The sequence below is a fragment of the Aspergillus undulatus genome (genome assembly GCF_047715775.1).
Source record: "Aspergillus undulatus strain CBS 261.88 unplaced genomic scaffold BDV17scaffold_13, whole genome shotgun sequence".
Lineage (NCBI taxonomy): Eukaryota > Fungi > Ascomycota > Eurotiomycetes > Eurotiales > Aspergillaceae > Aspergillus > Aspergillus undulatus.
In genome coordinates, this window is record NW_027396617.1 from 357,238 (window position 1) to 370,858 (window position 13,621).

The following is a 13,621-nucleotide window of genomic DNA, read 5'->3' on the forward strand; positions in this document are numbered from 1 at the left end:
TTGGTTACCAGGCGAACGGGCGGCGGGAAATGTTAGTGTAGAATAGAGGCTGGGAAGGCCTGGAGCGACTGGAACGCTTTGCGGGGGGACTTTTTGTCCCTAGCAGCTCACTATGCGTCCGTAGTGTGCAAACTAGCAGGCGGAGGGCACTCGCAATCGCAGATAATAATAAGAACAGCAGGCGATAGTAAGGAGTGAGGCGCGATCAAAGCAGGAGGATCAGTGTTCAATAAGTGATAAGTGCCTGGGCGATCGGAATGCGGTTAATGTTATGTATGGGGGTCCCACCGACCAGGGAAAGGGGAGATGCAGCGCTCCTTGGATGATGAAATGGAGACATCCAGGGCTGAGACTGGATGGAACTTGGGAAGAACAGGGAGGGGTTGTCAAGAGGTCGAGCAAGAAAAGCTGCGGATGACGTCGATTCCAGCCAAATGCGACATTTGGATGACGCCCAAGAGTCAGGACGAACATGCAACTAAGAGTTCCAGCAGAACGAACGGACGGAATCTCCGGGCCCATGAGATCGCGGATCGAGGCGATCGCGCGATAGAGTACGTCCTGAACTTTGGCAATCAAGTAAGTAACGTCAGTTATTATTTACTACTACTGACTTCCAAAGAATCACAGACATTGTGTTGCACTGCGTCTACAGGGGACAAGGCTGAGATCGCAATTGTGTAGCCGCAGATGATACAGTGTGGCTACGACTGACTACGATGGCCTCCAGTCCTGCGCATCCAGATCGATCAGGAGAAATCCCGCTGCCTGCATTCAGCAGCCCACTCTAATTTCCCAGAACCAAGGCTCATCTTCAGGAGTCTCGGAGAGTTCATGAGTGTCTCTCTTCACAACCCGAATCCCCGATCACTGCTCCGATTACTATTATACAATAATGCAGAGTAATGAACGGCCCCTTACCAAAGCTTCGACCTAGCGTGGCTTGGACAGCAGGGAAAAAGGCTGAAGCCTGTGGCTATGGCATCGCAAGAGACCCAATCGGCGTGGATTGGCCCACAACAATCTTACTGAAGTTCACAACTTCATTCCCTTTCGCTGGCGCTGCTCTATAGTGCCATGCTAGTGGCAAATCTCATCAAACTGGTGGAAAAGGAGAGCGGATCTTTCCTCTTGGGGTTATTGGGGGTTTCTCCCGACTCCCCGGTGGCTAGTGTGGCTACGTCATGCACGATTGTCTCAAGCGCTGATTATCACCGTTCGTCCTCAGAAAACACTTGAAGGGTGAGCCAATGATGTTCGAGTATGGTATGCATGTTCTTGGTGAGACTTGAGGTTCGAGAAAAAGTATGTCTACGGTACTACTTTGCTATTCATGGCTTATGAAGTCAACCTCTACTACTCATGTCCGATAGAACCCGGACATTCATGAGTGTAGAGGAGGCACAACCTCGAACCCATCATTCTATAGCTAGTCCAAGGTCCTCATCTCCAAATCTCAGCGATTCCATGCTGCAAAAGGGGCCCAAGTCTGATATCTCACGCAGGTCCGCTCCCAAGAGCACGTTATGCTTCTGCACTCCACACTCTAATTATAGGACGAATAAGGCCCGTACCGTCCTTCTTCTACCGTCCTTCTTCCCTTCAAGAGACGGGAAGATCAGGAGTTGTTCCAGAAAATTTAAGATTTCGGAGTTCAATCCCCTTATCTCTAGAGTAGGGGTAGGACTAGGAGTACTGGAGTAGGGACCCTTTGCGTACGTACTCTGTACGGAGTAGGGGTGCTACTAGTACTTTAGTACAAGGAGTAGACAAAAGTCAGACCCATGTTTCAAGTTTTTAAACCCCCGAAAAGGGGGTATGACAAGCTGTCAGACAATCAGTTCCACAAATGTGGCAGAACTTACAAGATGGTCTGTTGTCTAAGACTCTTAAGGCCTTTGATATGGTTTCTGCTGTGACCAGCCGCCGGAGGTCTCGACTTATCCCGGGTAGATACCTAGACGTTTGGCACCCGGCCATTTACCCACTCACGTCAATTCGTAAGCTTGGTCTAGACGTATTGATCAAGATAATCAGACATCGCGCCTCACAGAGAATGGTAGAGATTATATCACCAAGGTATAATGTGTTAGAAGTGCTCCGTTTTATGTGATTTGATAAGCCTGCCCTCTGATTGGCCAATGGGTCAACTATGAGGAAATGCTAACATGCTGAGAAACAAAAGAAACCTTGATTGCAGGCGCTGTCGATGAGGCCATTTGATATATTGCAGGTAATTTTACAGACTGGACAAAATACAACGACCGAAACCATTTTATGACGCGGCCTGGGCGCTGGTAGGTACCTCGATACCATATGCCTCCTTGATCCGTTCTGCCCGGCGCTCCTTGTATCCGGGACCGTAGATACCTAGATGATATAGTTAGCACAGCCACATAGATTTCGTTTTGCGGAGGGTGTCTTATTCGACAACATACCTCGTCCCTCACCCAACTCAGCCAGCGTCTGCTCACCCGGAGTCCTCCACTGTGTCCTGAGCTTCTCCCGGCGCTCGAATTCGTCGGCGTTGGGGTCTCTCGTTCTGCCGAAGAACGATCCTCCGGTGTACTCGAATGCGCCCATGACGGTGGCCAGCGCCGCGCCGTATCCGAGGAGAGCGGGGAATGTGCGGGCTGCACATGTCAGTATACTCACCCGTATTAGAACAATGAAAACCTACCTCGCAGACCGAGGATGGAGCCAGAGAAGAAGCCACCAAGAGCAACGTTCCAGTGGTCTTCCTTCTCACGCAAGTTGGCGGATGAAGTCTTCACGAATTCGTAGGTACCTCCCATAGCGGCTGAGCATTCGAGTTAGAAAGCTATTCAACAAAACTCCGGGCTACCATCGAGCATATCATACCAAATACACCAATTGTGCCGCCAGTCCGCGTGAAAACACCCCAAGGTCCGACGTTCTGCTTAGCGAGGGTGTTTTGGACGGCCGATGCGAAGAGACCGACGAAACCGGTAAGACCGGTCGTCTTCATCGTCCTCGCAATGGTGTCCTGAGGGTGGTAGTGTTGGTCATGGTGTTCATCCGACGAGCCCATGATGGCGGTTTGTGGTGGTTATGGCTTCGCTGGAGCTCAAAATGGACTTGAAGTCGGCCGCGGTGGATTGTGACGGCGGATTCTGGAGTTGGAGTTTCTGCCGCGAGTTACCGCCCATATCGCTTCCCTTGAAGCTCCAGATGATGTCGCCAGTCGATGTGAACAGACTATCCAGGCCCTAGGCCTTCTATTTGTTATTCCTTTTTGTATTCGAGCTCTACGGAGTGGTATTACTCTTCCTTTCGAGTCGTGGGCGGATTTTCTCTCTGGTTGTGTCCCCGTAGGCTGCTAAGCGCCGAGTGTTGAAGCCTGAAGCCTCCCCGCGATCCGGTCCGGACAGCACTCCAGCACAATCAACGTGTTCAACATCGGTAGTATTCGCACCTTGAGTCGCTCTCGTCAGTTACATGGGAGATTCATAATATATACACGACCTACGAGCCATACTCCACGCTGATACAGAGAGGATACACTCATGTCTTCCGTTCGCAACTCAGGTTGGTAGTAGCTTCACCGAACCTTGGGACGACAACATGCTTATACTTTGATAATATACTTTAGGCAAGACTGCCCCCCGTCTTATACATGATCTGCTTGACTACGACCCAGCCCATTCGCCGCCTACTGGACGTAACCTCCTCTCCGAAGTGCCTCCAGTCTATCCCGCGCAATACCAAGGACCGCCGCACTTCATCTCCCCATCAGCATGCCGCCATGACTATGCAACAAAACCGGAGCAAAGTATCAGGCCACCGGAAGGCGTGATCCGAGGAAGTTCTGCAACTCCGACGAAGATATCTGCGACTTGTTCGCAATGTCGCTATCACCTACAACTCAAAGTGACCGCTAATACTGTTGGCAAACCTGTGCAAAGCTTCTCCGATCACATGCACCATCTGACTTTCTACCATGGGAAATATAGAGGGGGTCAGGAGCAGGAGGAGATTACAGCGAAAGGCCAGGCTGTGGAAACATTCGATTTCCAATGCTCATATCCAACTTGCGCCTACAGAGTATCGATACGGGTCGCCTCTCCACTGCTCTCTGATGACATGGTCCGGTTGTTAACAGACACCGAACTTCTTCGGAAGCGCACGGATGAAGCCCTCGCATCGGATCCCGAGCGGTTGGAAGGAGTGGCACGCCCGCAACCTATAACTGTCTTGATGAATCTTCGTACCTATGTGGATAACGCTCTCCGGAATAATCAACAGAGCAAATCAATATCAGCGGTCAACAAGAGATTCATGACGAGTTTTGGTGTCGGTGGGCAGCCTTGTCAAGATCTGTTTGAATTTCTAGGGTTTACTTACAAGGTTGGTACTTTACGGTGGCCGCTGCGAGAGACGTTATAATGCTGATCGAGTGTCCAGAGTAATGGATTTTGGGATCCGCCTCGACCTAACCCTTGGGCAGAAAAGCCGTATCAAGATCCGCAGAAGATCTTTCTCGACGATATCTTCCATGAGCTGTCAGCACTCATATCGCAACGGCCTTTGGCGGAAAAGAAGGGCAATCAGGACGAGCACACTCTCAAATCCGCCTTCAACGACCTACTATATGCAGTGGACTCATTTGACTGTGGGTATTGATCTGCCATTTTCGAACACAATGCACTAAATGACATCCAGACCCCAAAGCCCCCAGGCTACACGAGTTTCAAATGGCGCCTGCTCCGTTAGTATATCCCTCGTCATGTCAGTTCAAACTCTCCTCTAACCGTTCTGGCCAGTTACTACGAAGACCTAGGCGTTGTGGAGGATATGCTATCATCTTCTGTCATTGAGGCGTTTTCACGCCAAGTCACCGTCGATCCGGCGCGAGCCCCGGGGTATCTGCAATGTCTCAAAGAAATAGGCAAGCTGAGAGGCGGTGACGATGCAGAAGCAATTAACCGCGCTGTCGAGATGGCGTATGCCGAAGGCAACTTCTACACCGATGCAGATGTTGTCGAGGCATACAAATACTTCGGTCTCACTTACGATGATCCTCGACTCACCGAAGATAGTGTCATTGGAACGTTCTACAACTACCTAAGCTCTACAACGCAGGAGACTGAAACCCGCCGGCAGCTGTGGAGGATCGGTGACAGCAGGAAGAGCGAGCGTATCAAGTCGGCGGCTGAAGACAGTAAGCATAACATGCCTGTCCTCTTGCTCCAATCACTTACTAACTTTGATGACAGGAGTTGCTACGCCAGAACAGGCTCAAGTCTTCCTAGGAGTTACCAGCGATACCGCCGACGATTTCGTCATGACAATGTTCACCGCCAAGGTACTGTGTCCACCGGCCTTGAGTCAATAATTGTGACTAACACATTCTCTCACAGGTGAATGATAACCCGTCCTGTCGGGATGTTGCCAGGCGTGCTGTGGAACTCATTGCGAAGGCGCGGGGTTCTGATGCACTGAAGCACTTCGTCAAAACCGGCGAGATGACGGCCGGTGAGATGGATGTGAGTGATGCGTATCTGCTGCTGCAGATTCCCGATCGCACTGCAGACGAAGGCGCGATCATGGCTGCCTACACAATCTGCGTCGACGAGGCCCCCGCTCAGGCTGAAAAGTATAACAAGGCCCTAGCAATACTTGCCAAAGAGACGAACAGCGCGCTATTGAGCAGTATGGTACCAGGTATGGCAGGGAAGCCAGATCGCGACCTATCCAAATGGCCAGTCGGGCTACAGAACATTGGAAATACTTGCTATCTCAACAGCTTGCTGCAATTCTACTTCTCAATCCGCCCATACCGGAATATGGTCTTAGACTTTGAGAATTTCAGGATGGAGCTGGACGACGAGAGCTGCCAGAAGAAGCAGGTCGGATCGCGGAAGGTCTCCAAGAAGGAGGTTGAGCGTTCGCAGAGATGTAAGGGATCCTGTACCTTTTGATTCTCAACATGCACTTACCAACTACGTTTCCTAGTCCTCAGGGAGTTACGAGGCTTGTTCTCGGATATGATTTCTTCGCCAGATTCATTTGTCACTCCTGGTCAGGAGCTAGCCCGACTAACGCTAATCAGTCCTTCCAATGAAGCCGCCATCCGCCGTCGGTCAACAATATCTGCAGGCCAATTCGGAGGGCTTGGTGAGCTCAACGGAATGCCTGTGCTGGGACCATTAGGACCTCCGCATACAATACCGGAGGAGAATCGAACCGCCGCCCTAGCAGAACAGGAGAAGATCAAATCGTCTGGTGATGAGGATAGTGAGGCGACACTTGTCTCTGACAGCGTGAAGAACGAGAACCCCCCTGCTCAAAGCGACGATAAGGAAAACGCACCACCAAAAGATGATGCGGTCATGGTAGATGCGTCAAATAAACCAGAACACAAAGAAACACAGGGCTCTGATAAGCCAGTCGCAGCAGCTCACGAAGGCCCCTCAAATAAACCTCCGCCAGTACCCCCGCGACCAACTCCGCAAGTGGATCCTCAGAGGCAGCTTATGGAGGAGGTCGAGATAGGAGCGCAACAAGATGTTACCGAAGTCATCAATAACGTTCTATTCCAGAGTCAATGTGCGATCCGGCCACTTGGAATTGCACCGGACGGGGAGCAACTTGATCAGGTGAAAGAGTGAGTTCCTGTGCCCACTATATCTGAGATACCGAACACTAAAACGCTAACTATCAAAGCTTGTTCTACGGGCAAGCGATCTCTTATATCCTGTCTAACAAGGGCCAGCGGTCAAAGGAAGAGCGATGGTGCGATATTAAGATAGATGTGGCAACCGGACCCCGTGACATATACTCGGCAATCGACGGCGCTTTTGACATCCAAAAAGTCAATGTCGAAGACTCAGTGGCGGAACAATATGCTACCATCAGCAAACTGCCTCCTATACTTCAAATTCAAGTCCAGCGGGTTCAGTTCGATTCCGTCAAGAAGCGATCATTCAAGTCGACTCATCACCTTGATCTCAAGGAAACTATTTACCTTGATCGGTATATGGACACTCGACAAGCCGAAATTCTGAATCGGCGGAAGCAGTGCTGGGAATGGAAGGATACTTTGAGAAAACTTGAAGCCCGCCGAGCGGAGCTCGAACGTCAAACCGTATGAGTTTCAGAAACAAGCATTAAGGATTATTGCGAACTCAAAGCTAATTTTGACTAAAGGAATCCGACGGCCTGAGTACAGCAACCCTGCTGAACAGTGCACGGGACATCTTAAATGATCTTAATGAGATGAAGGAGAACCCGGACACCGCCCGGGATGCAATTGATGTTGACCCTCAGCTTGTACCGGAACTTAATCGACTGGCACAAGAGGCTCAAGACGAATTGAAATGTAAGTCCATTTGCTTTTGTTGGCCCCGAACAATGTGGCTAATCTACATCAAGACCTCGAGCAAGAAATCAAGAACACTCAAACTCTGATATCAAGTCAATTTGTTGACTACAAACATCTACCCTACCGACTCTATGCTGTCTTTGTACATCATGGGTCGGTTGAATTTGGGCACTACTATATCTATATCTTTGACTTTGAACGCAATGTCTGGCGCAAATACAACGATACCTACGTGACGGAAGTCCGGGATCTAGACGAGATATTCAAGAGCACGGATCGTCACAACCCTCCTACGCCATACTTCCTGGTTTACGTCAACGACCGGATCAAAGACCGCCTCGTCAGTCCAGTCTCCAGAGAGATCGTAGAGACGGTTCCGGAGAGCGCACCTGAGCCGGTTCCTAGCGACGCCACGGCTATGGAAGGAGTCTCTCCATCGAAAGTTCCAGACAACGTGACTATGGACCTGCCAGCATATGATGAGGTGTATTCTGGAAACGGTGCATCAGGTGAGGGCGCTGCCTCTGAAATGAAGGAAAGAGAGAAATCAGTGCCTTTCGGGCACAGCATTACTGGATCATGGACGAGCGATGGGGCTGACAAACGTGATGGCAAATGGTAGACCCGGGGAGGAACACGCCGACCGTGCCGACTGGAAACCCGTTGAAGCGCAAGGGGTTAGATGAGATATGCCTTGAGCTAGAGGGGAGTTAGGACCAAGCGATGCGCCGGTACCATCCGCTCATCATTTGTCGGCGTTGTTGACTGTGACAGAACGGGCGCCGGGCCCATCACGAGGACGGCGCAACGTTTAGAGTGACAGACGGCGATATAGGGCACAAGTTGGATCGCTCCGAGTCATTGTCTCAAGTCTCACCCAGTCACAGCAGTTCTCATTTGGCGATATATCCGCTCGAAAGTCGTCCCGATCATGATGTACATACGGCTGAGATGATGATAACGATGACGACTGGGATGTATTAATATCTACTCTGTCATGATGTATATGATTTACTATAAGATATATATTACCATATACTTGTTACTTCCTCCAAGATACTCTCATTGACATCCCGAATGTGGCCCGCGGATCGGATGGCTAGAGCCGCATTCTCGGCACTTGACTCGGCAACTAGGATAGATGCAGAGGCACGCCCACGTCTGGTGAGGTGCGGAATGGATTCAATGGAGTATGGTCTGATATGATCCTAATAGGGATAAATATTCAACATTCAAACTACCTTATACAAACAGATAAATCAATTTCTTGCTTCTTGTTCACCCTGCCTTGAAAATGCGGGGAAGTTCCGGGGTTCGGGGCGAGAGCGGATCCTGTTCCGCCCGCATCTCCGCTTCCAGCCGCTTTCGTACATAATGGGAAGCTCCCCCTCACGGCAGTTGTATTTGTTCCCACTCTTAGCACTTATCTGGGCCTACTAGAGCTTCACGATACTTGACACGTTGCTCTTCCTCCAACATGCCTTCTCCCGCGTCAATATGCCTGCGCTTTGCCAGGCGTGCTACGCTCGATATGAGCAAGGTATCCTTTTCCTAGCCCTACCTAGACACTCAGAAACAGAATTAACGGTTTGCAATGGCAGCACCAAATCCTTCTAGCACGAACCTTCTCAAACAGCATCCGCCGCTCAGAAATAAACAAAGTAGTCTCATCCGCAGACCTCGCCATCAAAGATATGAAATCCAACTCAACACTGTTAGCCGGCGGCTTCGGCCTCTCCGGCGTCCCAGACACACTCATCAACGCAGTGAAGAACAACCCCTCCATAACAGGCCTCACAGCCGTAAGCAACAACGCGGGCGTTGACGGCGCAGGTCTCGGCCTCCTCCTCCAATCTAAGCAAATCAAAAAAATGATCGCCAGCTATGTCGGCGAGAACAAGACCTTCGAGCGCATGTACCTCGGCGGCGAGATCGAGCTCGAGCTCACGCCCCAGGGGACGCTCGCTGAGCGGTGTCGTGCCGGCGGCGCTGGCGTCCCGGCGTTCTATACACCCGCTGCATTTGGGACGGTCGTGCAGACAGGCGAGTTACCGCTAAAGCATAACCCCGACGGCACAGTTGCGCTTTACGGCCAGCCCCGCGACGTCAAGGTCTTTGATGGCAAGAGCTATGTCATGGAGGAGTCCATCAAGGGCGACTATGCCTTCGTCAAGGCCTGGAAGGCCGATAAGCTAGGAAACTGCCAGTTCCGATTCGCGGCAGCAAACTTCAACGGCGCTATGGGCCGCAACGCAAAGATGACCATCGTCGAGGCCGAGCATATCGTCGACGTAGGCGAGCTCGACCCTGCCGCTATCCATCTCCCTGGTATCTACGTCAAGCGAGTGATTCTAAGCACAGCGCCCAAGAACATCGAGAAATATACCTTCGCGAAGGAAGAAGGCGCGGATGATACCGCGGCGCTAGGAAAAGGCGACACGGCCGCTAAGCGCGAGCGCATCGTGCGCCGCGCAGCGAAGGAGTTCAAGAACGGCATGTATGCGAATCTAGGTATTGGGATGCCCATGCTTGCGCCGAACTTCGTCGACCCCTCTGTGGAGGTCCAGCTGCAGTCTGAGAATGGGATTCTGGGCCTGGGCCCGTACCCTAAGAAGGGTCAGGAAGACGCTGACCTCATCAATGCCGGTAAGGAGACTGTCACGCTTGCGCCTGGCGCCGCGGTCTTCGGTAGCGATGAGTCCTTTGGGATGATTCGCTCGGGACGTATCGACTTGACTATCCTCGGCGCAATGCAAGTCAGTGCTAAGGGTGACCTTGCAAACTGTAAGTCATACCCCCCACCTCTAAACGCATCAACACCACTAACATATATTCTAAAAAGGGATGCTTCCCGGCAAAATCAAAGGCTTCGGCGGCGCAATGGACCTAGTTTCAAACCCGGCCGCCACAAAAGTCGTCGTGACAATGGAACACACAGACAAAAAGGGCAATCCCAAGATCGTCAAGCAGTGCGAGTTCCCACTGACGGGGCGGACTTGCGTCAGCCGCATCATCACTGAGCTTTGTGTTTTCGATGTCGACTTTACGAGTGGGTTGACGCTTGTTGAGTTGGCGGAGGGTGTCACGGTTGATGAGGTGCGCTCGAAGACAGAGGCGCCGTTTAGGATTGCGGATGATGTGAAGCCGATGTTGTAAGCGGAGCCGGAGCCCATGTGGTTGTCCGAGGTACAGAGTATTTATTGTTCGCATCGACTTTCTGGCGTACCTTGATTTCGAGCGTTGGTTATGCCATTGCCATTAGGGCTTGATTGTATAAATGTGAATTGAGTTGATATGCCCACGAGAATGACTTTTAGACTCCGGCTGTAATTATACATAAAAATATCCGTCTGACCGGGTTTAACAGCCTTTTTCTTTCCAGAAACAGTCCAAAGATTATCGATCATCCATAATATAGCCCTTTTAATATCGAATAACAGCCCGCACTCCTCGAATCGTACTCATACACACACCAAGTAATATATATCGCCTCCCTTTTTCTCGATTTTACACCGTCACTGCCACTACTGAAACCTCAACAGCCCCTTAAGCCTCTTCCCTATCCTCCCCATCCAATCTCTCCCCGGCGCCTCCTCAAACTCGCGAATCAAATCATCATAGTGGTCCGGATTACTAGCCGGGTGTCGCAGCCGCGGGGAAAGCGGGTATTTCTTTGCGTATTTGTTGTCGAGGAGGGATGTTAGCGCGTCCAATGAGGATTCTGAAATTCTGCCTGTGCTTTTGTTTGTGCTTGTTGGCGTTGATGACGATTGTGCGGGTGGTTGTGAGGAGAGGCGCGATTGGAGGTATGTTTGGACTGAGACGGAGGAGGGGCGGATTGGGTCTACGGGCCAGTGTTTTATGAGGTGTGTTAGGCGGGTGGTCGTTGTCTGGATAATTCAGTGGGTTAGTGCTTTATAAGTGCAATCGTGATGTTAGGTAGGTGTGCTGCGGGTACGTACGGATGGTCGCGCCATGATGATTGTAGCCTTGCTGGTGGCTGTGGAAAGGTAGACCGCAATTGACGCAGAATAATGTCGCGCAGAGATGAGATTCCAGAAGTTTCCGAGCTGGAATTGTTTGATGAGCTCTGTGAGTCGATGATGTGGAAGCTTCGAGGTCTAGCTCTGTATTGCGATGCGGCAAAATATCAAGTCACGGGAGCCGCGGGCGTCAGCCAGACAGCCAAACAGCCCCGTGAGCTCACCGCCTGCACAGCCACAGCCAATCACGATCGGTGGGCCTTCAGGACCTACGGAGAGTGGCCCCAGGCTGCCATCTCAGGCATTCTTGGATTGGATGTCGGTCCCTCAGGCATGTCCATCACTTGGTCATCCATCTACCCATCTTCAACCCTCCCTTCTCGTCATCCCATCTCTTTCGTCCCGCCTATACAGCTATCGTTCCCTCGCCCATTTCGATCTCTATTTTCGCCCTACACCCCCAGCAAGTCTCCTAGGCACCGACTGTCCTTCTCCCGGCGCTTCCGCTCGCTCAGCTCGTAATGAGCTCGCAGCGCTATCAACGGGTAGGTGCAGTGTCGCCTCTCCAGCCCAGCAGATCAGGGGTTCTATGCATGACATACGGCCTATATCTATATAATAATTCAAGTCTCTAACTTGTAATTTCTAGGTAAACGCCCAAGACGACGACGACATTCCTCCGTCGATCGTTCTGCAGCCTACTCCTTCCTCTCCGCCTCCCTCATTCCGATCACACTCACGTTCCGCTTCTCCATCCTCAAGACGCCTCCTTCGAGATGACGACCCCTTACACCGACAAAGTACAGACCAGGCTCTAGCCGATGCATTCGATGACAGCGAATCCGAGGCGGGGGATGAGCCAGACGACCGGCAGCGGCTAATGCGGGCGCAACCGGATCCCTGGTCAGCGGCAGACAACAACAACCCATCTTCACAGGCTGAAACAGCGGGCGCAGCGTCTTCGTCTGGTGGAAATAGTGCGGCACAGGCGGACTCGAATGCTCCGCCCACGAGGGGAGTTCAGCGAAGCTCAACGATATTGCCTTTCTTCGGTGGCACATCCAGTTCAAGTTCGAATCGTCAACTCCCTTCATCCAATGATGGCGTATTTGCGAACTTGGCTGCGAAGCCGGAGAGAGGAGAGAAGACTGAGGACTTGCCTCCTGTATGTTTACTTTGTATGAGGTCTGAGTCGTGGACAACCTACTAACTGCGTATAGTCGTATGAAGAGGCTGCTGCCGATGCAACTCCACCATACTGGGAAACGACTATTGTGGCGCCCGGTATCTCGTCAGATGAGGTTTACGTTGATGGGCTGCCGGTCGGCTCGATTTTTTCTTTCGTATGGAATGCCATGATTTCCATGTCGTTCCAGCTGGTCGGATTTCTCCTTACATATCTGCTTCACACGACACATGCGGCAAAGAACGGAAGTCGAGCTGGACTCGGTCTCACGTTGGTGCAATATGGGTTTTACATGAAGGGGGGAAGTGAGTCAGGTTCAAGTGGCGATCCAGACGAACACATCACACCGCCAGATCCCAATAGCCACAGCTTTGATCCGGGTAATGTGGTTGAGAGTGGGAGCTCGGGAGGCGATGGAGATGGAGCCTCTGCAATTTCCACGAGCGAGTGGATTTCTTATGTTTTGATGATTGTTGGTTGGTTTATCTTAATCCGGGCCATCAGCGACTTCCTTCGGGCCCGACGCCACGAGCAGTTGGTCTTGCAGAGTCCCGAACGGGGACTTCCCGTTCCTGTTATCGCTGAGAACGAGAGGTCCGAGACTGTCGTCTAATTGTCTTCTTACTACTGTATGCATCCAGCATAGAGAAGTTCTCTGCTTGACGTTCTTTATTGTTATTTCCATTTTTATCTTGACGGTTTAAGCATAGCATCGCAGACAAACTTACCTTGTAGCTATCTTCTACTTTACTGCAGTGATACCAATCTGAACAGATATAAGTTGGGCTTAGTATTAGTTGGGGCCGCACGGGGGGCGCAAGGGATGCGCGTAATACGTTGCCATCATCCCAGGCAGCGCTTTTTCTTGGAGTTATTTACGCAGTACGGCCACAGCCACACTTTGCGGCACTATCTCATTGCCTCAAATACACTAAGATCTCTTTCATCGTTCAGCTTCTCGTCACCCAAGCCTTCACTCTCGCCTAATCTGTTTCAATTTGCCGAATTTTTCCAATTGGGTAAAGAATTCGTAAGGATTAATATGGCGATGCCTAATGGTTTCATTCTTGGCAGGCTCCCCACAGCGATCCGACTCCTCCGCGTCAA

The 13,621-nt window shown here is 51.3% G+C and overlaps 4 protein-coding genes across 4 annotated transcripts; 3 read left to right on the forward strand and 1 right to left on the reverse strand.

Moving 5' to 3' along the window:
- Nucleotides 1-1,989: 1,989 nt before the first annotated feature.
- On the reverse strand, nucleotides 1,990-3,202 carry BDV17DRAFT_36956 (uncharacterized protein). Its single transcript, XM_073764427.1, has 4 exons — nucleotides 2,863-3,202; nucleotides 2,681-2,800; nucleotides 2,439-2,633; nucleotides 1,990-2,370 (listed from the first exon to the last, which is right to left on the reverse strand). The coding sequence occupies exons 1-4, from the start codon at nucleotides 3,050-3,052 to the stop codon at nucleotides 2,276-2,278; spliced, it is 600 nt and encodes a 199-aa protein (XP_073617561.1). The 5' UTR covers nucleotides 3,053-3,202; the 3' UTR covers nucleotides 1,990-2,275.
- Nucleotides 3,203-3,229: 27 nt separating this feature from the next.
- Nucleotides 3,230-8,520, forward strand: BDV17DRAFT_258440 (ubiquitin-specific protease UBP2). The gene is made up of 12 exons (XM_073757314.1): nucleotides 3,230-3,549; nucleotides 3,614-4,368; nucleotides 4,426-4,633; nucleotides 4,684-4,729; nucleotides 4,785-5,182; nucleotides 5,238-5,326; nucleotides 5,382-5,919; nucleotides 5,977-6,628; nucleotides 6,688-7,108; nucleotides 7,171-7,342; nucleotides 7,396-8,315; nucleotides 8,378-8,520. The coding sequence occupies exons 1-11, from the start codon at nucleotides 3,528-3,530 to the stop codon at nucleotides 7,965-7,967; spliced, it is 3,873 nt and encodes a 1,290-aa protein (XP_073617562.1). The 5' UTR covers nucleotides 3,230-3,527; the 3' UTR covers nucleotides 7,968-8,315; nucleotides 8,378-8,520.
- A 78-nt stretch (nucleotides 8,521-8,598) lies between these two features.
- BDV17DRAFT_37114 (3-oxoacid CoA-transferase) lies at nucleotides 8,599-10,772 on the forward strand. The gene is made up of 3 exons (XM_073764428.1): nucleotides 8,599-8,885; nucleotides 8,947-10,129; nucleotides 10,188-10,772. The coding sequence occupies exons 1-3, from the start codon at nucleotides 8,823-8,825 to the stop codon at nucleotides 10,499-10,501; spliced, it is 1,560 nt and encodes a 519-aa protein (XP_073617563.1). The 5' UTR covers nucleotides 8,599-8,822; the 3' UTR covers nucleotides 10,502-10,772.
- Nucleotides 10,773-11,663: 891 nt separating this feature from the next.
- Nucleotides 11,664-13,483, forward strand: BDV17DRAFT_258448 (metal homeostatis BSD2 family protein). The gene is made up of 3 exons (XM_073757315.1): nucleotides 11,664-11,873; nucleotides 11,978-12,493; nucleotides 12,549-13,483. Exons 1-3 carry the CDS (start codon nucleotides 11,850-11,852, stop codon nucleotides 13,125-13,127), a joined length of 1,119 nt encoding a protein of 372 aa, XP_073617564.1. The 5' UTR covers nucleotides 11,664-11,849; the 3' UTR covers nucleotides 13,128-13,483.
- The last annotated feature ends 138 nt before the right edge of the window (nucleotides 13,484-13,621 follow it).

Excerpts from the sequence above, each read along its gene's own strand:
- BDV17DRAFT_36956 (XM_073764427.1), bottom strand. The coding sequence starts at position 3,052 with ATGGGCTCGTCGGATGAACACCATGACCAACACTACCACCCTCAGGAC. Across the intron at positions 2,634-2,680 it reads CTCCATCCTCGGTCTGCGAG|CCCGCACATTCCCCGCTCTC; the intron begins GTAGGTTTTCAT and ends TGACATGTGCAG. Across the intron at positions 2,371-2,438 it reads TGAGTTGGGTGAGGGACGAG|GTATCTACGGTCCCGGATAC; the intron begins GTATGTTGTCGA and ends TATATCATCTAG.
- BDV17DRAFT_258448 (XM_073757315.1), top strand. The coding sequence starts at position 11,850 with ATGAGCTCGCAGCGCTATCAACGG. Across the intron at positions 11,874-11,977 it reads GCTCGCAGCGCTATCAACGG|GTAAACGCCCAAGACGACGA; the intron begins GTAGGTGCAGTG and ends TGTAATTTCTAG. Across the intron at positions 12,494-12,548 it reads AGACTGAGGACTTGCCTCCT|TCGTATGAAGAGGCTGCTGC; the intron begins GTATGTTTACTT and ends AACTGCGTATAG.
- BDV17DRAFT_37114 (XM_073764428.1), top strand. The coding sequence starts at position 8,823 with ATGCCTTCTCCCGCGTCAATATGCCTGCGCTTTGCCAGGCGTGCTACG. Across the intron at positions 8,886-8,946 it reads CTACGCTCGATATGAGCAAG|CACCAAATCCTTCTAGCACG; the intron begins GTATCCTTTTCC and ends TTGCAATGGCAG. Across the intron at positions 10,130-10,187 it reads TAAGGGTGACCTTGCAAACT|GGATGCTTCCCGGCAAAATC; the intron begins GTAAGTCATACC and ends TATTCTAAAAAG.
- BDV17DRAFT_258440 (XM_073757314.1), top strand. The coding sequence starts at position 3,528 with ATGTCTTCCGTTCGCAACTCAG. Across the intron at positions 3,550-3,613 it reads GTCTTCCGTTCGCAACTCAG|GCAAGACTGCCCCCCGTCTT; the intron begins GTTGGTAGTAGC and ends AATATACTTTAG. Across the intron at positions 5,920-5,976 it reads GGTTGAGCGTTCGCAGAGAT|TCCTCAGGGAGTTACGAGGC; the intron begins GTAAGGGATCCT and ends TACGTTTCCTAG.